This window comes from Eubalaena glacialis, chromosome 4, assembly GCF_028564815.1.
Source record: "Eubalaena glacialis isolate mEubGla1 chromosome 4, mEubGla1.1.hap2.+ XY, whole genome shotgun sequence".
Taxonomy (NCBI): Eukaryota; Metazoa; Chordata; class Mammalia; order Artiodactyla; family Balaenidae; genus Eubalaena; species Eubalaena glacialis.
In genome coordinates this window covers 62981096-63004476 of record NC_083719.1, presented here as the reverse complement: position 1 = coordinate 63004476, position 23381 = coordinate 62981096, and the positions used below count along the sequence as shown (strand labels likewise).

General features: G+C 36.4%; 1 protein-coding gene across 2 annotated transcripts in view; it reads left to right on the top strand.

The window, feature by feature from the left end:
- HOMER1 (homer scaffold protein 1) overlaps positions 1–21731 on the top strand; it is a 125036-nt gene extending 103305 nt beyond the window's left edge. The window contains exon 9 of one of the 2 annotated variants that reach the window (XM_061187939.1): positions 21380–21731. In XM_061187939.1, coding sequence (XP_061043922.1) covers positions 21380–21568 — 189 coding nt within the window. In that variant the 3' untranslated portion in view covers positions 21569–21731. The remainder of the gene's footprint in view (positions 1–21379) is intronic. The other variant, XM_061187940.1, reaches the window with a different exon arrangement.
- The last annotated feature ends 1650 nt before the right edge of the window (positions 21732–23381 follow it).

Sequence of the window (23381 nt, the reverse complement as noted above, 5' to 3'; positions counted from 1 at the left end):
TCAATGTAACATATGCTCATTGTAAAAAATTTAGAAAAATGTAATTTAGCAGGGAAAAAAACCCCATGATCCCATCATCCTAAGGCAAAGTGTTTAGAATTTTATTCCCCCAATGTTTCTTTGGATAACTTTTTCTTTATGTGAGACATATAGATACCAATTTGTCATCTTACTTTCCTAACTTAACATTATGTCATAAGCTGCATATGTCATATGGCTGTATAGTGTTCTCCTATATAGATGTACCATAATTTTCTTCCAACATTCTTACAGGGATGGTTATTTGTTTTCAATGTTAGCTATAATAAATAATGTCATAATGAATCTTTTTACATAATCCTTGCCTTTCTCATTATTTCTTTAAGATGAGCTTTTTAAGAAGAATTACTAGGTGTCAATGTTTTTAAATTACATATGCTGAGAAATTGATGTCAGGAACAGCAGGCTACCCTCTGGATATTGGTCTCCTCCCATCTTTGCTGTCTGATAAGGAACAAAGGGGTAGCTTACTATTTTTTTAGTATTATCATTTTTTTTGATTACGAGTTTTCCATAGGCTTATTGTCATCTTTCTGTATCTTGAAGGCACCAAGTACATTTTCACCTTAGAGTACCTGGCGTATCCTTGCCTGGAGGTCTAAGCCCCCAGATCTTCAAATGCGCTGGTTTCTAATGTAATTTAGGTCTTGGCTCACATGTTAATTTCTCTGATTTCCCAATTTAAGCACTACTTTGCAGGCCACCACACCCCCTCCCCCAGTATTCTTTATAATATTACCATGTCTTATTTTCCTTGTAGCAGTTATCACCGTATGAAATGATCTTGTTTTTTTTTTTAATTTTTAAAATATTTATTTATTTATTTATTTATGGCTGCGTCGGGTCTTAGTTGTGGCATGCAGGATCTTTCATTGCCACATGTGGGCTTCTCTGTAGTTGTGGTGCGCAGGCTCAGTAGTTGCAGCGCGCAGGCTCCAGAACGTGTGGGCTCTGTAGTGGTGGCACGTGGGCTCTCTAGTTGTGGTGCACAGGCTCAGTAGTTGCGTCATGTGGGATCTTAGTTTCCCAACCAGGGATCGAACCTGCATCCCCTGCATTGGAAGGAGGATTCTCAACCACCAGGGAAGTCCCAATGATCTTGTTTTTTTAATTTATTTTTAAACTTTTTATTTTGAAGAAATTTCACACTTACAGAAAAGTTGCATGAATAAGACAAAGATTTTTCATGTACCTTTCACCCACATCCCCCAGATGTTAACATCTTTGCCATATTTGTTTTGTTTTACCATTATGGAACTCTCTCTGTATATATTCATATTTTTTTTCTAAACGTTTGAGAATAAGTTCCAAATATGCTATCCCTTTGCCTCTAAACACTTTAATGTGTATTTTCTTTTTTTTTATATTTAATTTTTTAATTAATTTTATTGGAGTATAGTTGATTTACAATGTTGTGTTAGTTTCTGCTGTACAGCAAAGTGAGTCAGTTATACATATACATATCCACTCTTTTTTAGATTATTTTCTCATATAGGTCATGACAGAGTACTGAGTAGAGTTCCCTGTGCTATACAGTAGGCTCTTATTATCTATTTTATATAGAGTAGTGTGTATATGTCAATCCCAGCCTCCCAATTTATTGCTCCCCTTTCCCCTTTGGTAACCATAAGTTTGTTTTCCACATCTGTGACTCTATTTCTGTTTTGTAAATAAGTTCATTTGTACCATTTTTTTAGATTCCACATATAAGCAGTATCATATGATATTTGTCTTTCTCTGTCTGACTTCACTCAGTATGACAATCTCTTCAATGTGTTTTTTCTAAGAGTAGGACAGTCTCTTAGATAACCATCAAAATTAAGAAATTATCTAAAGACTTTATTCAAATTCCCGTAATTGTCCTAATAATCCTCTTTATAACAAAATTTTAAAAATTGTTTTTCTGGTCCAGGATTCATTCCAGGATCACAAGTTGCATTTAGTTGTCATGTCTATTTATTTTGTTGTTTAAATTGTCCCAGATTTGGCAAGTGGGAACCTTTTTAATCCTGCTTCTGTGTCCTTTGGATGTGACCCTATCATTTTTTAAAGAACTTCATGTTTTAGCTCAACTAGATATTCCTAGTTGTATTTATCAGCTCCAGCCTTGAAATTAGCTATTTCTTCAAAGAAAAATTTCTTTTAGCAAAGTTTGGCGTTTAGAAACCAAGTTCTGGGCACACGATATACCTTTTGCTATTGAGATGTCATTGTTTCTAGGCTCTATTAATGATCAGAGCTAGAAGTACACACATAGCACATTATGTCCATTACAATAGCTATATTGAAAAAAAACAAACCTGAAATCATACTCATACCTCCCATTGCAGTCCAGTACTATGGTGTTCATTTTAGCCTTCCCCATTTTCCTGTTAGTAACTCCTTTCCCCAATATTGTTATAAAGCAGAAACTAACACACCATTGTGAAGCAATTATACTCCAATAAAGATGTTAAATAAATAAATAAATAAATAAGACACAAAGAAAGAAACCACAATATGTTTATTTGCTTGCTTAGTCCTTGAAAGCACAGAAAGTAGTTTCTAATTCATACCACTGCCAAAACAACAACAACAACAAAACCCTACTAACTAGAGATCAGTATTCTTTTTGTCCTTAGCCTGTGTTCAAAAGTTAGGTTAGTTCTTCCACTCCCCCTTTTCAATTGGTTAGTTATTCATTTGAAACACATTTATGTTCATTTGTATCTTATTATATTCCATTTTAGTTTTTTCTTCCCCATCCTTCTTTATTTCGTATTTGTGTGCATTTACAGAGCATATGAAACATTAACATGGTTCTAAAAGTCAGAACTATTCAGGAAGATATCTTCAGGGACACGTCATCCTGTCCAATCCAGTCTACCCCCATTCTTGCCCCCCATTCCCAGCTGCCCCCTGTGGTAACCAATCTCATTAGTTTCTGGTTTATCCTTTCTGTGTTTCTTTTTACACAAATGAACAGATATGCCTCTTTCTTAATTTCCTCCCCTTTTTTTCCTATGCAAATGGTAACATACTCTAGATTACTCTTCTGCACTTTGCTTTTTTTTAATCTAAGGTATGTCCTGGAAATCACTCTATGTCTTGTCAGTTCATAGAGACCTTGTTCATTCTTTTTTTTAGCTGTATAGTACTTCATTTGCATGTGTGATAGTTTTTTCAACCACACTCCTTTATATGGGTATTTAGGTTGTTTCCAGTATTTTGCAGCAGTACTACAATGAGTAATCTTGCGCATAGGTGTTTTGTTATTGTTGGAGGTGTATCTACAGGGTGAACTCTTAGAAGCGAGATTTCTAAGTGAGAAGATCATGTAGTCAAATTCCTCTCCATGACGGGTTGTGCCAGTTTTCCCTTGTATCATCAGTGTGAGAGAGTGCCTGTTTCTCCACAGCCTCACCAACAAAATGTGTTCTCGTACTTTTTTAACTTGTGGCAATGTATGATAGGTGAGAAATGATAGTTTTAATTTGTGTATCCCATATTATGAGTGAGATTAAACATGTTTCATAAGCTTAAAGGCCATTTTGGTATCTTTTTGTACTTTTGTAGATTGTGTATTCTTGTGTTTGCCCTTTTTTGATCCTTCTTCCACAAAATTTCAAGAGTTCTTTATATATCTGCAATTATATGTTACAAATATTTTCTCCCAGTTTGTCAATGTTTTTTGACTTTGCATAAGATGGTGGTGGTGTTTTATGTAGTAGTCAAATATATCATTCTTTTCTTTCATTGCTCTAGCTGTCAATCATAGTTAGATAGCTCTTTTCCAAACTCAAATCATATAGGAATCCATCCATATTTCCCTTTAGTACCTCTGTGGTTTCATTTTTTACATTTAGATCTCTGAGTCATTTGGGGTTTGTCCTTCTGTGTTTGGTGAGAGATATGGATCTAACTTTATCTTTTTCCAAATGTCTATCTAGTTATCACTACCATTTATTTAAAACTTTATCCTTTTTTCCAGAGATTTGAGATATTCAATTTCCATGTGTGTTTTGGTGTATATCTGGACTTCCTATTCTATTCTACTAGTCACTCTTATCTATTCCTAGTACCACACTGCTTTAATTGTAGAGGCTTTACAGTATGTTTTAATATCTGATAAGGCCAATCAGTCCTCATAGCCTTTCTTTTTCATTGTTTTTTTAATATATTCTGACGTGTTTATTTTTCCATACAAATTTTAGTATTAGCGTTCGTACCAATTTTAGTATCAATGAAAAGTTTAGCTCTATAAAAAATTTCATTTGGATTGCTTAAAATTTATAATGCTAGTTTAGCAGAAGTGTGGTTTCCATCCTATCCAAGAACAAAGGATGTCTTCTTATTTGTTCACATCTACTTCTGTGTTTTTCAGGAGCATTTTAGGGTTTTCATGCTGTGAATTTGGCATGTTTCTTGTTTATTTGTAAATATTTAATATTCTTTTTTCCTACTGAAAATGGAGTTTTCTCTACCATCGTATCTTTTAATTGATTATTGTTTATATATTGGGTTGGCCAAAAAGTTCATTCGGGTTTTTCCATAAGATGTTACGGAAAACCGGAATGAGCTTTTTGGCCATCCCAATAAACGAAAGCTGTTGAATTCTGTTTGCTAATTTTATATCCCTCTACCTTACTAAATTATTTCATTGTTTGAACTAGTTTTGTCATTTATTCCATTTATTCTCTAACATTTCCTAGGTATACTAACATATGATCTGCAAATAGAAATAATTTTACTTCTTTTCTTCCAGTTCTTATGCCTCTGTTGATTTTTCCTGTTGAATTACACCTGTTAAAAATACAGGTACAGAGGCGGAGTCAAGATGGCCTACTAGAAGGGCGCGGAATTCGCGTCTCCTCACAACTAGGGCACCTACCAGGCACCAGTGGGGGACCACGGACACCTAAGGGGACGGGAGGAACCCCCAGCGACCGGCTTGCAGGATCTTGGTTCCCAGGCCGGAGGTCGGGCCCAAGCTCCTGTGGTGGGAGTTCCAAGTCCAAACTGCTGGACTAACAGAGAACCTCAGACCCCGGGGAATATCAGTTGGAGTGAGGCCTCCCGGAGGTCCACATCTCAGCACCAAGACCCGGCTGTATCCAACTGACTGCAAACTCCAATGCTGGACATCTCAGGCCAAACAACCAGTAAGACAGGAATACAGCACCACCCATCAAAAAAAGAAACAAAAATGAAACGACAAAAAAAAATGTTACAGACGAAGGAGCAAGGTAAAAAACTACAAGACCAAATAAATGAAGACAAAATAGGCAACCTCCCTGAAAAAGAATTCAGAGTAATGATAGTAAAGATGATCCAAAATCTCGGAAACAGTATGGAAAAAGTACAAGAAACATTTAATAAGGATCTAGAAGAACTAAAGAGCAAACAAACAGTGATGAACAACACAACTACTGAAATTAAAAATACTCTGGAAACAATAAATAACAGAATAACTAGGCAGAAGAACGGATAAGTGAGCTAGAAGATAAAATGGTGGAAATAACTGCCAGGGAGCAGAATAAAGAAAAAAGAATGAAAAGAATTGAGGACAGTCTCAGAGACCTCTGGGGCAACATTAAACAAACCAACATTCGAATTACAGGGGTCCCAGAAGAAGAAGAGAAAAAGAAACAGTCTGGGAAAATATTTGAAGAGATTATAGTCGAAAACTTCACTAACATGGGAAAGGAAATAGTCAGTCAAGTCCAGGAACCACAGAAAGTACTATACAGGATAAACCCAAAGAGAAACACACCGAGACATATTAATCAAACTATCAAAAATTAAATACAAAGAAAAAATATTAAAAGCAACAAGGGAAAAACAACAAATAACATACAAGGGAATCCCCATAAGGTTAACAGCTGATCTTTCAGCAGAAACTCTGCAAGCCAGAAGGGAGTGGCAGGACATATTTAAAGTGATGAAAGGGAAAAACCTACAACCAAGATTACTCTACCGAGCAAGGATCTCATTCAGATTCGACGGAGAAATTAAAACCTTTACAGATAAGCAAAAGCTAAGAGAATTCAGCACCACCAAACCAGCCTTACAGCAAATGCTAAAGGAACTTCTCTAGGCAGGAAACACAAGAGAAGGAAAAGACCTACAATAACAAACCCAAAACAATTAAGAAAAGGGTAATAGGAACATACATATCGATAATTACCTTAAATGTAAATGGATTAAATGCTCCAACCAAAAGACATAGACTGGCTGAATGGATACAAAAACAAGACCCATATATATGCTGTCAAGAGACCCACTTCAGACCTAGGGACACATACCGACTGAAAGTGAGGGGATGGAAAAAGATATTCCATGCAAATGGAAATCAGAAGAAAGCTGGAGTAGCAATTCTCATATCAGACAAAATAGACTTTAAAATAAAGACTATTACAAGAGACAAAGAAGGACACTACATAATGATCAAGGGATCAATCCAAGAAGAAGATATAACAGTTGTAAATATTTATGCACCCAACATAGGAGCACCTCAATACATAAGGCAAATGCTAACAGCCATAAAAGGGGAAATCGACAGTAACACAATCATAGTAGGGCACTTTAACACCCCACTTTCACCAATGGACAGATCACCCAAAATGAAAATAAATAAGGAAACACAAGCTTTAAATGACACATTAAACAAGATGGACTTAATTGATATTTATAGGACATTCCATCCCAAAACAACAGAATACACTTTCCTCTCAAGTGCTCATGGAACATTCTCCAGGATAGATCATATCTTGGGTCACAAATCAAGCCGTGGTAAATTGAAGAAAATTGAAATCGTGGCAAGTATCTTTTCCGACCAAAACGCTATGAGACTAGATATCAATTACAGGAAAACATCTGTAAAAAATACAAACACATAGAGGCTAAACAATACACTACTTAATAACCAAGAGATGACTGAGGAAATCAAAAAATTCCTAGAAAAAAATGACAATGAAAACACGACGACCCAATACCTATGGGATGCAGCAAAAGCAGTTCTAAGAGGGAAGTTTATAGCAATACAGTCCTACCTCAATAAACAAGAAACATCTCAGATAAACAACCTAACCTTACACCTAAAGCAATTAGAGAAAGAACAAAAAAACCCCAGAGTTAGCAGAAGGAAAGAAATCATAAAGATCAGATCAGAAACAAATGAAAAAGAAATGAAGGAAATGATAGCAAAGATCAATAAAACTAAAAGCTGGTTCTTTGAGAAGATAAACAAAATTGATAAACCATTAGCCAGACTCATCAAGAAAAAAAGGGAGAAGACTCAAATCAATAGAATTAGAAATGAAAAAGGAGAAGTAACAACTGACACTGCAGAAATACGAAGGATCATAAGAGATTACTACAAGCAACAATATGCCAATAAAATGGACAACCTGGAAGAAATGGACAGATTCTTAGAAAAGCACAACCTTCCGAGACTGAACCAGGAAGAAATAGAAAATATAAACAGACCAATCACAAGCACTGAAATTGAAACTGTGATTAAAAATCTTCCAACAAACAAAAGCCCAGGACCAGATGGCTTCACAGGCGAATTCTATCAAACATTTTGAGAAGGGCTAACACTTATCCTTCTCAAACTCTTCCAAAATATAGCAGAGGGAGGAACACCCCCAAACTCATTCTCTACGAGGCCACCATCACCCTGATACCAAAACCAGACAAAGATGTCACAAAGAAAGAAAACTACAGGCCTATATTACTGATGAACATAGACGCAGAAATCCTCAACAAAATACTAGCAAACAGAATCCAACAGTACATTAACAGGATCATACACCACGATCAAGTGGGGTTTATCCCAGGATGCAAGGATTCTTCAATATATGCAAATCAATCAATGTGATACACCATATTAACAAATTGAAGGATAAAAACCGTATGATCATCTCAATAGATGCAGAGAAAGCTTTTGACAAAATTCAACACCAATTTATGATAAAAACTCTCCAGAAAGTAGACATAGAGGGAACCTACCTCAACATAATAAAGGCTATATATGACAAACCCACAGCCAACATCGTTCTCAGTGGTGAAAAACTGAAACCATTTACACTAAGTTCAGGAACAAGACAACGTTGTCCACACTCACCACTATTGTTCAACATAGTTTTGGAAGTTTTAGGCACAGCAATCGGAGAAGAAAAAGAAATAAAACGAATCCAAATCGGAAAAGAAGTAAAACTGTCACTGTTTGCAGATGACATGATACTATACACAGAGAATCCTAAAGATGCTACTAGAAAACTACTAGAGCTAATCAATGAATTTGGTAAAGTAGCAGGATACAAAATAAATGTACAGAAATCTCTTGCATTCCTATACACTATTGATGAAAAATCTGAAAGAGAAATTAAGGAAACACTCCCATTTACCATTGCAACAAAGAGAATAAAATACCTAGGAATAAACCTACCTAAGGAGACAAAAGATCTGTATGCAGAAAACTTCTTATAAGACACTGATGAAGGAAATTAAAGATGATACAAACAGGTGGAGAGATATAGTATGTTTTTGGATTGGAAGAAGCAACATTGTGAAAATGACTCTACTACCCAAAGCAATCTACAGATTCAATGCAATCCCTATCAAGCTCCCACTGGCATTTTTCACAGAACTAGAACAAAAAATTTCACAATTTGTATGGAAACACAAAAGACCCCGAATAGCCAAAGCAATCTTGAGAAAGAAAAACGGAGCTGGAGGAATGAGGCTCCCTGACTTCAGACTATACTACAAAGCTACAGTAATCAAGACAGTATGGTACTGGCACAGAAACAGAAATATAGATCAGTGGAACAGGATAGAAAGCCCAGAGATAAACCCACACACATATGGTCACCTTATTTTCGATAAAGGAGGCAAGCATATACAGTGGAGAAAAGACAGCCTCTTCAATAAGTGGTGCTGGGCAAACTGGACAGCTACATGTAAAAGAATGAAATTAGAACACTCCCTAACACCATACCCGAAAATAAACTCAAAATGGATTAAAGACCTAAATGTAAGGCCAGACACCATCAAACTCTTAGAGGAAAACATAGGCAGAACACTCTATGACATAAATCACAGCAAGATCCTTTTTGACCCAGCTCCTAGAGAAATGGAAATGAAAACAAAAATAAACAAATGGGACCTAATGAAACTTAAAAGCTTTTGCACAGCAAAGGAAACCATAAACAAGACAAAAAGACAACCCTCAGAATGGGAGAAAATATTTGCAAATGAAGCAACTGACAAAGGATTAATCTCTAAAATTTACAAGCAGCTCCTGCAGCTCAATATTAAAAAAACAACCAACCCAATCCAAAAATGGGCAGAAGACCTAAATAGACATTCTCCAAAGAAGATATACAGATTGCCAACAGACACATGAAAGAATGCTCAACATCATTAATCATTAGAGAAATGCAAATCAAAACTACAATGAGATATCATCTCACACCGGTCAAAATGGCCATCATCAAAAAATCTACAAACAATAAATGCTGGAGAGGGTGTGGAGAAAAGGGAACGCTCTTGCACTGTTGGTGGGAATGTAAATTGATACAGCCACTATGGAGAACAGTATGGACGTTCCTTAAAAAACTAAAAATAGAACTACCATACGACCCAGCAATCCCACTACTGGGCATATACCCTGAGAAAACCATAATTCAAAAAGAGTCATGTGGGCTTCCCTGGTGGTGCAGTGGTTGAGAATCTGCCTGCCAATGCAGGGTACACAGGTTCGAGCCCTGGTCTGGGAAGATCCCACATGCCGCGGAGCAACTAGGCCCGTGAGCCACAATTACTGAGCCTGCGCGTCTGGAGCCTGTGCTCCACAACAAGAGAGGCCACGATAGTGAGAGCCCCGCGCACCACGATGAAGAGTGGCCCCCGCTTGCCGCAACTGGAGAAAGCCCTCGCACAGAAAGGAAGACCCAACACAGCCAAAAATAAATAAATAAAATAAAGAATTAAAAAAAAAAAAAAGGATGGGATTAACCAAGATGGCGGAGTAGAAGGACGTGCTCTCACTCCCTCTTGCGAGAGCACCAGAATCACAACTGGCTGCTGGACAATCATCGACAGGAAGACACTGGACTTCACCAAGGAGGATACCCCACGTCCAAGGACAGAGGAGAAGCCACAGCGAGACGGTAGGAGGGGCGCAATCAGAGTAAAATCAAATCCCATAACTGCTGGGTGGGTGACTCACAGACTGGTGAGCACTTATACCACAGAAGTCCACCCACTGGAGTGAAAGTTCTGAGCCCCACGTCAGGCTTCCCAACCTGGGGGTCTGGCAACGGGAGGAGGAATTCATAGAGAATCAGACTTTGAAGCCTAGTGGGAATTGATTGCAGGACTTCGACAGGACTGGGGAAACAGAGAACCCACTCTTGGAGGGCGTACACAAAATAGTGTGTGCATCGGGACCCAGGGGAAGGAGCAGTGACCCTGGGGGAGACTGAACCAGACATAACTGCTGGTGTTGGGGGGTCTCCTGCAGAGGCGGGGGCTGGCTCTGTTTCACCGTGGGGACAGGGACACTGGCAGCGGAGGTTCTGGGAAGTACTCCTTGGCGTGAGCCCTCCCAGAGTCTGCCATTAGCCCCACCAAAGAGCCCGGGTAGGCTCCAGTGTTGGGTTGCCTCAGGCAAAACAACCAACAGGGAGGGAACCCAGCCCCACCCAGCAACAGTCAAGTGGATTAAAGTTTTACAGAGCTCTGACTGCCACAGCAACAGTCAGCTCTACCCACCTCCAGAGCCTCCCATCAAGCCTCTTAGATAGCCTCAACCACCAGAGGGCAGACAGCAGAAGCAAGAAAAACTACAGTCCTGCAGCCTGTGGAACAGAAACCACATTTACAGAAAGATAGACAAGATGAAAAGGCAGAGGGCTATATACCAGATGAAGGAACAAGAAAAAACCCCAGAAAAACAACTAAATGAAGTGGAGATAGGCAACCTTCCAGAAAAAGAATTCAGAATAATGATAGTGAAGATGATCCAGGATCTTGGAATAAGAATGGAGGCAAAGATTGAGAAGATGCAAGAAATGATTAACAAAGACCTAGAAGAATTAAAGAACAAACAAACAGAGATGACCAATACAATAACTGAAATGAAAACTACACTAGAAGGAATCAATAGTAGAATAACTGAGGCAGAAGAACGGATAAGTGACCTGGAAGACAGAATGGTGGAATTCACTGCTGCGGAACAGACTAAAGAAAAAAGAATGAAAAGAAATGAAGACAGCCTAAGAGACCTCTGGGACAACATTAAACGCAACAACATTTGCATTAGAGGGGTCCCAGAAGGAGAAGAGAGAGAGAAAGGACCAGAGAAAATATTTGAAGAGATTATAGTCGAAAACTTCCCTAACATGGGAAAGGAAATAGCCACCCAAGTCCAGGAAGCGCAGAGAGTCCCATACAGGATAAACCCAAGGAGAAGCACGCCGAGACACATAGTAATCAAAGTGGCAAAAATTAAAGACAAAGAAAAATTATTGAAAGCAGCAAGGGAAAAACGACAAATAACATACAAGGGAACTCCCATAAGGTTAACAGCTGATTTGTCAGCAGAAACTCTACAAGCCAGAAGGGAGTGGCATGATATACTTCAAGTGATGAAAGGGAAGAACCTACAACCAAGATTACTCTACCCGGCAAGGATCTCATTTAGATTTGATGGAGAAATCAAAAGCTTTACAGACAAGCAAAAGCTAAGAGAATTCAGCACCACCAAACCAGCTCTACAACAAATGTTAAAGGAACTTCTCTAAGTGGGAAACACAAGAGAAGAAAAGGACCTACAAAAACAAACCCAAAACAATTAAGAAAATGGTCATAGGATCATACATATCGATAATTACCTTAAACGTGAATGGATTAAATGCTCCAGCCAAAAGACACAGGCTTGCTGAATGGATACAAAAACAAGACCCATATATATGCTGTCTACAAGAGACCCACTTTAGACCTAGGGACACATACAGACTGAAAGTGAGGGGATGGAAAAAGATATTCCATGCAAATGGAAATCAAAAGAAAGCTGGAGTAGCTATACTCATATCAGATAAAATAGACTTTAAAATAAAGAATGTTACAAGAGACAAGGAAGGACACTACATAATGATCAAGGGATCAATCCAAGAAGAAGATATAACAATTATAAATATATATGCACCCAACATAGGAGCACCTCATTACATAAGGCAATTGCTAATAGCTATAAAAGAGGAAATTGATAGTAACACAATAATAGTGGGGGACTTTAACACCTCACTTACACCAATGGACAGATCATCCAAAGTGAAAATAAATAAGGAAACAGAAGCTTTAAATGACACAATAGACCAGACAGATTTAATTGATATTTATAGGACATTCCATCCAAAAACAGCAGATTACACGTTCTTCTCAAGTGCGCACGGAACATTCTCCAGGATAGATCACATCTTGGGTCACAAATCAAGCCTCAGTAAATTTAAGAAAATTGAAATCATATCAAGCATCTTTTCTGACCACAACGCTATGAGATTAGAAATGAATTACAGGGGAAAAAGCATAAAATACACAAACACATGGAGGCTAAACAATACGTTACTAAATAACTAAGAGATTACTGAAGAAATCAAAGAGGAAATCAAAAAATACCTAGAGACAAATGACAATGAAAACACGACAACCCAAAACCTATGGGATGCTGCAAAAGCAGTTCTAAGAGGGAAGTTTATAGCTATACAAGCCTACCTAAAGAAACAAGAAAAATCTCAAGTAAACAATCTAACCTTACACCTAAAGAAACTAGAGAAAGAAGAACAAACAAAACCCAAAGTTAGCAGAAGGAAAGAAATCATAAAGATCAGAGCAGAAATAAATGAAATAGAAACAAAGAAAACAATAGCAAAGATCAATAAAACTAAAAGCTGGTTCTTTGAGAATATAAACAAAATTGATAAGCCATTAGCCAGACTCATCAAGAAAAAGAGGGAGAGGACTCAAATCAATAAAATCAGAAATGAAAAAGGAGAAGTTACAACAGACACCGCAGAAATACAAAGCATCCTAAGAGACTACTACAAGCAACTTTATGCCAATAAAATGGACAACCTGGAAGAAATGGACAAATTCTTAGAAAGGTATAACCTTCCAAGACTGAACCAGGAAGAAGCAGAAAATATGAACAGACCAATCACAAGTAATGAAATTGAAACTGTGATTAAAAATCTTCCAACAAACAAAAGTCCAGGACCAGATGGCTTCACAGGTGAATTCTATCAAACATTTAGAGAAGAGCTAACACCTATCCTTCTCAAACTCTTCCAAAAAATTGCAGAGGAAGGAACACTCCCAAACTCATTCTATGAGGCCACCATCACCCTGATACCAAAACCAGACAAAGATACTACAAAAAAAGAAAATTACAGACCAATATCACTGATGAATATAGATGCAAAAATCCTCAACAAAATACTAGCAAACAGAATCCAACAACACATTAAAAGGATCATACACCACGATCAAGTGGGATTTATCCCAGGGATGCAAGGATTCTTCAATATACGCAAATCAATCAATGTGATACACCATATTAACAAATTGAAGAATAAAAACCATATGATCATCTCAATAGATGCAGAAAAAGCTTTTGACAAAATTCAACACCCATTTATGATAAAAACTCTCCAGAAAGTAGGCATAGAGGGAACCTACCTCAACATAATAAAGGCCATATATGACAAACCCACAGCAAACATCATTCTCAATGGTGAAAAACTGAAAGCATTTCCTCTAAGATCAGGAACGAGACAAGGATGTCCACTCTCACCACTATTATTCAACATAGTTCTGGAAGTCCTAGCCATGGCAATCAGAGAAGAAAAAGAAATAAAAGGAATACAAATTGGAAAAGAAGAAGTAAAACTGTCACTGTTTGCAGATGACATGATACTATACATAGAGAATCCTAAAACTGCCACCAGAAAACTGCTAGAGCTAATTAATGAATATGGTAAAGTTGCAGGATACAAAATTAATGCACAGAAATCTCTTGCATTCCTATACACTAATGATGAAAAATCTGAAAGAGAAATTATGGAAACACTCCCATTTACCATTGCAACAAAAAGAATAAAATACCTAGGAATAAACCTACCTAGGGAGACAAAAGACCTGTATGCAGAAAACTATAAGACACTGATGAAAGAAATTAAAGATGATACCAACAGATGGAGAGATATACCATGTTCTTGGATTGGAAGAATCAACATTGTGAAAATGACTATACTACCCAAAGCAATCTACAGATTCAATGCAATGCCTATCAAATTACCAATGGCATTTTATACGGAGCTAGAAAAAATCATCTTAAAATTTGTATGGAGACACAAAAGACCCCGAATAGCCAAAGCAGTCTTGAGGGAAAAAAACGGAGCTGGAGGAATCAGACTCCCTGACTTCAGACTATACTACAAAGCTACAGTAATCAAGACAATATGGTACTGGCACAAAAACAGAAACATAGATCAATGGAACAAGATAGAAAGCCCAGAGATAAACCCACGCACCTATGGTCAACTAATCTATGACAAAGGAGGCAAAGATATACAATGGAGAAAAGACAGTCTCTTCAATAAGTGGTGCTGGGAAAACTGGACAGCTACATGTAAAAGAATGAAATTAGAATACTCCCTAACACCATACACAAAAATAAACTCAAAATGGATTACAGACCTAAATGTAAGACTGGACACTATAAAACTCTTAGAGGAAAACATAGGAAGAACACTCTTTGACATAAATCACAGCAAGATCTTTTTTGATCCACCTCCTAGAGTAATGGAAATAAAAACAAAAATAAACAAATGGGACCTAATGAAACTTCAAAGCTTTTGCACAGCAAAGGAAACCATAAACAAGACGAAAAGACAACCCTCAGAATGGGAGAAAATATTTGCAAACGAATCAACGGACAAAGGATTAATCTCCAAAATATATAAACAGCTCATTCAGCTCAATATTAAAGAAACAAACACCCCAATCCAAAAATGGGCAGAAGACCTAAATAGACATTTCTCCAAAGAAGACATACAGACGGCCAAGAAGCACATGAAAAGATGCTCAACATCACTAATTATTAGAGAAATGCAAATCAAAACTACAATGAGGTATCACCTCACACCAATTAGAATGGGCATCATCAGAAAATCTACAAACAACAAATGCTGGAGAGGGTGTGGAGAAAAGGGAACCCTCTTGCACTGTTGGTGGGAATGTAAATTGATACAGCCACTATGGAGAACAATATGGAGGTTCCTTAAAAAACTAAAAATAGAATTACCATATGACCCAGGAATCCCACTACTGGGCATATACCCAGAGAAAACCGTAATTCAAAAAGACACATGCACCCGAATGTTCATTGCAGCACTATTTACAATAGCCAGGTCATGGAAGCAACCTAAATGCCCATCAACAGACGAATGGATAAAGAAGATGTGGTACATATATACAATGGAATATTACTCAGCCATAAGAAGGAACGAAATTGAGTCATTTGTTGAGACGTGGATGAATCTAGAGACTGTCTTACAGAGTGAAGTAAGTCAGAAAGAGAAAAACAAATATTGTATATTAACGCATGTATGTGGACCCTAGAAAAATGGTACAGATGAGCCGGTTTGCAGGGCAGAAGTTGAGACACAGATGTAGAGAACAGACATGTCGACACCAAGGGGGGAAAACTGCGGTGGGGTGGGGATAGTGGTGTGCTGAACTGGGCGATTGGGATTGACATGTATACACTGATGTGTATAAAATTGATGACTAATAAGAACCTGCAGTATAAACAAACAAACAAAACAACTAATACTAAACTTTCATTGGGTTATTTGTATGGAAACATGTTAATATAAATGTTTCAGACATTACATGAAATTTCTAAAAATCTTATATGTTCTGGTATAATGTTATAAGTCATAATCCTAGTTATTACTTTAAAATGTATATCTCAGAAATAACTAATTTTCTTGTCAACTGCATTATTATGAACTTTCATCAAATCTTTAAAAAAAAAAAAAAAAAAAAGAGTCATGTACCACAATGTTCATTGCAGCTCTATTTACAATAGCCAGTACATGGAAGCAACCTAAGTATCCACCAACAGATGAATGGATAAAGAAGATGTGGCACATATATAGAATGGAATATTACTCAGGCATAAGAAGAATCGAAATTGAGTTATTTGTAGTGAGGTGGATGGACCTAGAGTCTGTCATACAGAGTGAAGTAAGTCAGAAAGAGAAAAACAAATACTGTATGCTAACATATATATATGGAATCTAAAAAGAAATGGTTCTGATGAACCTAGGGGCAGGACAGGAATAAAGACACAGACATAGAGAATGGACTTGAGTACACCAGGAGGGGGAAGGGTAAGCTGGGACGAAGTGAGAGAGTGACATGGACATATATACACTACCAAATGTAAAACAGCTAGTGGGAAGCAGCTGCACAGCACAGGGAGATCAGTTCTGTGCTTTGCAACCACCTAGAGGGGTGGGATAAGGAGGGTGGGAGGGAGATGCAAGAGGGAGGGGATATGGGGATATACGTATGCATATAGCTGATTCACTTTGTTTTACAGCAGAAACTAACACAACAGTGTGAAGCAATTATACTCCAATAAAGATGTTAAAAAAAAAAAAAAGATCTCACGCACTGAGGAGTAAACAAACAAAAAATACAGGTACAGTGTTAAACAGTAGTGGAGGTGACAGACTTATCTTGTTCCTGATCTTTGTGGAAATGCCTCTAATATTTTTCCATTAATTGAAATGCTGGCTTTACCATTAAAATATACATATCTTACCATATTATGAGAGTGGCTTATTCCTATTTCCTTGAGTGTTTTTACCACGAATGAGTGAATTTTGTTAATAGCTTTTTTAGTATCTATCGAGATAATCATAGTTTTTCTCCCCAGATCCATTCATATGGTTTATTTTATTAATGGATTTTCTAAAAGTGAACCACATTGCATTCCTAGAATAAATACCACTTAGCTGTGGTGTATCATTTTATTAATGTGGTACCAGATTTTTGTTCCCTATTATTTACAGTTTTTACATGATATTCATTTGTAATATTGGTCTGTAACTTTCTTCCTTTTTCAGGTGGGGGCTGATTTATAAGATTTAGGTATCAAGGCTATACTAGCTTCATAAGATAATTTGGAAGATTTTTTTTATTTTCTATGCTCTGGAATAATTTATGTCATATTGGAACTGTCTAGTCTTTGAAAGTTTAATAGAACTTCCTCTTGAAACCATCTGGGCCTGGTGCTTTTTATGGAGTAATTCCTTGATTACTCTATTTCTTCTGCAGATATTGGGCTGTTTAAGCTTTACGTCTGGGTTTTCAAATATTCGGTGGGAACTCTTATAATTTCTTATTTTATGTAGTTGTGTTTTTTCCTTTTCTTTCTTAAGTAATGGTATGTCTATTTTAAGTTTTTTGCGAAAGGAGATTTTGACTTATTAATCAGTGTTACTCTTTTTCTGTCCTCTACCTAATGAATTTTTACTTTTATCTTTATTTCTGCCTTATGCTTTGTTTTGGTTTACTTTTTTATTCTTTTTCTAGCATTTTGAGAAGGGAATTTAATTCCTTTATTTTCATTTTTTATGTATTTGTGTTTAAGGCTATAGATTTTCCTCTGGTCATTGCTTTAATGTGTCCCATAGATTCTGACAGTGTTTCCATTATCATTATTTCTTGAAATTCTGTAATTTTGGTTTTATTTCCCTTTCACGCTAGAAGTATTTAAAAGAACATGTTTTAATTTGCTCTTGGAAGGGCCTTTTAGTTTTATGATTTAGTTACTTATTTCTAGTTTTACTGTATTGTGATCACAAGGGTTTGTTTATGTAATTTCTGCTTTGCATAATTTACCAATTTTTTGTGTAATCTAGCATATGATCAATTTTGTGAATGCTCTTTATTGATTTTGTAGTTTAAGGCTTCTATATCCTTACCTTTTTTGTTGTTGTTCCTCTTGATCTGTCCTATATTGAGAGTGGAATATTAAAAGCTCTTATCAGTGTATTTTTTTCTATGTCTCCTTACAGCTCCTGTAGTTTCTACTTTATAAAGGTGGCTACTGTGTTTCTTGGTACATAAACATAATTGTTATAGCTTCATTGTGTGTTGTCACTTTTAGCATTAAAGGTGTCTTTCTTCGCTACTTTTTCTACCACTATTACAACCCCTGCCTGGTATACCTTTGCCCATATCATAATTTTTGGACTTTCTAAATGAATTTCCCAGTGGAAGGACCATTTATTTTATGATTAGCTATCCCCAAAGTCCCTTTCTCTTCTTTTTACTCTCAGAAGTATGCCTTTCCAAGGTTGCTTTCTCGAGTGTCCTGTACACTGTGAATTCGCTTCTTGTAGGCTGCTCTGGTCTACCAGGACTTTTTGTTTTCCACCAGTATTTTGGCACTTTCAGTGGTCTTTCACTTTCTTTGGATTATTAGAGTTCAGTCTTAGGCCTTTCATTCTCCTCTTCCTTCTTCTGTACATTTCCCCACAACCCTGCCTTGCCCTCTGTGAAGAGAGTAAGAACTTGAGAAATATCTTTGCTAGAAACTGGTGCTTATATCTCCTAATTATAGGTAACTTGAAGTTTGTATTGTTCTCTTTCTTCTAGTTGAAGTTGTGGAATTCGTGTCATTTTATTTGTTCTTATTATTGGTTTACACAGTTTGGAAAGATGGTTGAAAGATTTCAGTGTACACAGTGATTTCCTCGGTTACACAGACGTCTGTTCTGTTGACTTCTTTGTTACCAGTATCTGCCTTCTAGAATGCATGCTCCATCAAAACAGGGCCCGTCTTTGTTTATTTTCTACTTTATCTTCAGTGCCTAGTATGTAGAAGACAGTAATAATTGTTGAATAACTTCTTCTTTTACCCATTTTTCTGTTGAATTATTAATACTTGTTTTGATGATTTATGTCATGTTATATATGAAGGTTAATAATCTAATAGAACAATAATATATCTTACTTTTAAGAGTTTAAGGTGTGAATCAGGTATCAATAAAGACAATTTTTTGTAGCTTTTATTTAGATTAAATGATGCAAGATTTAAATTTATAACCTGACCTGGTCCCATTGATGGTGGTAATAATTGTTTACATTTTTTAAATCACTGTAGTGTTGTAGACTCCATATCTAACAAATACAGAGCATTTGTATTTATATACTTTCAGTTACTGCCTTTTAAAGCACTCAAAAGGGATTTAGCAAATTCTGGCCTTAGTGCTTTATCTTGGTGCCCCTGGCATATGCTCACATATCGGTAAAGGAGAAGGGGAAATACTAGCACAAAAATGATAATAAGCAGAAGAATGAGTTGAGAGGAAGAATAAAAGTCAAGAAGAAGGGATGGAAAATATAGACAGAAGGTAGAAAACTGGGACATGCCACCAATCAGGTTGCTTCATACTGATCCTGGGTTGTCTGTTCTTCCTCTGGGATCTTATTCTCTGCCTCAGAATAGACCAGCACCAACAGCATTGTATTGGATCCCTTTTGTTACGGGCCTAGTGAAATTCCTCCATCAGAGACATGGCTTAGAGCACAAGACTCCTAGAGAGAACAACTCAATTTTAATAGCTGAGGGAATTTGGTGTTTTGCTTGCTTCCACTGAAAATGGTTGGATGTTTCATTGATTGGCAAGGAGAACAAGGAAGCCTTTCATTTTTAAGGCCGGCTTTAGAGGGCAAACTGGGCGGTGCCTGGTGAAGTGGGTGTTTTCTAGTGAATGACATTTGGTCTATTTTTACAGTTGGAAACATTCTACAGTACTCTTAAGCTTATTGTTTAAGCAGGCAAGAGAGCATGCTGTGCAATCATGAGTGGAATTTTTACATTTGATCCCAGGGTCTGTTTTCTCCCCCATAGTTTAGAGCCTCCATGAACTTGGCTTTATATTTATAAATATTTTATTGGTTTCAGAATCTGCTCTCAGTTTACTTATCTTCACCTTGTAGATTATTCAAAGGAAAAAGATTAGAAACATACCTGGTTAACATCTAACAGTAAATACTTTAAGATTAGATTGGAATTCCCTAAATTCTTTCTTTATAAGTCATTATAACTGCTTTCTTCCTTTTTTTGTATTTTCCCAGGCTCTTCGACTCATCTGTGGTGTCCTTTTGCTTGAGCTTTGCTCTTAAACATGTGAATATTTCTTTGTGTTGAGAATGCTAAATCAATCGTTACTTTCTTATATGTATTCAAGTCAATTTTCCAATTATTTTTCTCAAAAGTTTAATTTTACTGGTATTATAGGACAAATACATTTTGGAAAGAAGTGCTCATGATGCCAACAACCAGAACTGTTTCCTATTTTCTGTGTGTACTTTAATTCCCATTGTTTGTCCTCATGCATACAAATTTTTGCCTCGTTGCAGTGTGCTGCTTCATGTTCTGTTATTTTCATTTAACATTTACCAGATTGCCTTTCAATAATTTTTTTAAGAAAATCTACTGTCCTTCAGATGTAATATATAGTAACTTCTAAATAATTTTTAAGTATGCCAGATTTTATTCTGTTTAAAAAGTTAAAAATGTTTTTGTTGTCATGAACTTTTACTTCCCTTTTGTCATTTTTTTCTTTCCTTAATCTGCAGTATATTGGAATTGTTAGTTGTATAATTCTCTTATATGTACAGTTATTATATATCTTCACTACAGTTTTTAGCAGGTGAGCTATATTCTCTACCATATGCATTCATTTGATATTGAGGCGAAACAAAGAATAATTAACATATTCAGAGGATCCTAAAACCTTATTTGAGTCATTTTTCTTCTCTAAATCTTTCTCCAAAATTTCCAATAAGGAGAAAAAATTAATTTCTCTCTTTTTCTCTGCCTGCTTTCATCTGAGATTGCTAACAATTGTGCCAGAGGAAAAGGACATGGGCAGAAATAGAAAAGAGATGCGATAATCCACAAAATGGGTCTTCATCCGATCTCAGTATTTGAAGTGCCTAGACTAGTGTTGCCTGGCACAAAGCAAGCAGTCAGGAAATTTGTGCTGGGGGGACAGATGTGTTCATGAACGAGCCAATCAATAAAACCACATGGATTTCTCAGATGGCAAAATCTAAAAACCTCCTTAAATTGCATTGAGACTCAGAAGGTCATCCTAATTATCAAGCTGCATTAACTACCACAGTATTAGTCATAACAAAAATTGTATTGTTTGTTAAGTCTTAAACTGACGCACATATATATATCACACTTCTGTTTCTAAAGGAAGTAGAAATTCGGAACAAAGATCTGGAAGGACAACTGTCTGACTTGGAGCAACGTCTGGAGAAAAGTCAGAATGAACAAGAAGCTTTTCGCAATAACCTGAAGACACTGTTAGAAATTCTTGATGGAAAAATCTTTGAACTAACAGAATTACGAGATAACTTGGCCAAGCTACTAGAACGCAGCTAAGGAAAGTTAAATTTCAGTGCCAATTGATTAAAAAATATACTGTCTCTCTTCATAGGACTGTTTGGGCTCTGCATCAAGATTGCACAAAAAATTTGAATATCCCTTGTCCAGGAGGAGGATCTTTTGAAAATTGGAATTGTATATTTCAGTGTAAATTTTAGAGTTCAGCTTGTAGCTAGTTGGGGAAAAAGAGATGAAAAACTTGAACTACAGATTACCTCCATGTATATTATTGGCCATAGTTAACTAGAAAGTTATAAACAGACACTTAATGCAATCTTTTTTTCTGATATTAGCCAATGGGAGAATTAACAAATGTCTGGGTCACATCCCCTTTTTGTGTTCAACACAGTGAAGGTTATCTGCTTTTTAAATTAATTTATTTATGATATCTAAAGCTGTGTTTTGTGCAAAAACTTAGTGATGAAAGCCCTGTCTTTTGTTGTAATCTGAATAATTTCTCAGGATATTTTTGCACTGCTGGCAGCAGTGCCATTACCAATTAATTCTTGCCAGGAGTGAGAGTGAGCTGCATCTTTAATTGAAACATACTTACTATAACTGGGTGTATAGATTTCTTCCCTTTTTTTATACTGGAAGATATTTCACTCTGGTGACCACTCTGGTACACTCTGGTGTTCTCTAATCTTGTCTGCTGTATAGTTTACTTTTCCATATCGATTCCATGTATTTATGAGAAGATATTGTCTCCCATTTTATTACACATTTTAAAGCCAACTAATGAAGGCAGCTGAGTCCCTCCAAAATCTTTCTTTTTAAATTTCTAATAAATTTGACACACAGTACTGAAATACAGCAGCCCGTCACTGGCGGTCTGGTCTAGCAATGTTAAGTATATTTACAGAATATGCAGTTAACATTTATTTATATATTTTGCAAGAAATCTTTTCTGAATGATTAATGCATTTCAATTTACAAATAATAATGGTTGTTGGGAAACTGTTTATTATAGATCATTTTAAGGTGTATAGCTATTTTAAAGGCGATCCATTTCCATCAAGCAGCCAATCAGAGGACTATTGGGATTGGAGCCGTGTACTCTGTCTGGGTCTTCACATCAACCACGTCTCTAGTCAATCCTCACAAGGCAATATTCTAAACTGTTAACTAGGCATTTCAAAACAGGAATTCAATTCAGCGGGCTCTTCTCAGTGAACAGGATTTAATGTTGTTTTGAGGTAATTTTAAAGGACTTTTAGCAAACATGCATTTCTTTATATATTTCTTTTAAGAAATTGTTTTAAAAGTAAGTCAAGTGCTGTCTAGTCTGCTTATGGAGTAGGAACTGCATCAGAGTCCATATATTCTTGCTGTCCAATGCTTGTGATGTTGAGGAGGGTTCTTATTTAAAGTGTATGCTTGAGTATCTGACTCCATGGAGTTTACAAATGCACTGACTTTTTGTCTGTACCCCAAAACAGTTGAATTGTTAAGTACAGAATTAAGCTGGTTAATCAATTTGTAACCATTTTTTCACTCACAAACAGCTAATCAACACTAGACAATTTTGTTTTATATATGTATGTGTATGTATGTAAATACATACATATTAATTTATATTAGAGTGAAAAATAAATGGTTTGTTTCTAAAGTTAGTTTCTAAAGTGAGTTTTCAGGTGTCTCTGAAAAGTTTATATCAGACACTTAATCATCTTGTATTATATGTGCTATAATATCATGTAAGTTACCTCCATCTATTTTAGGGTATTTTCCTCACCTGTTTATAATAGGGAGGATAATTTAGGTACACAAGCTCAGAGCTATTTCTCTGATAAATCAGGTAATAAAATTT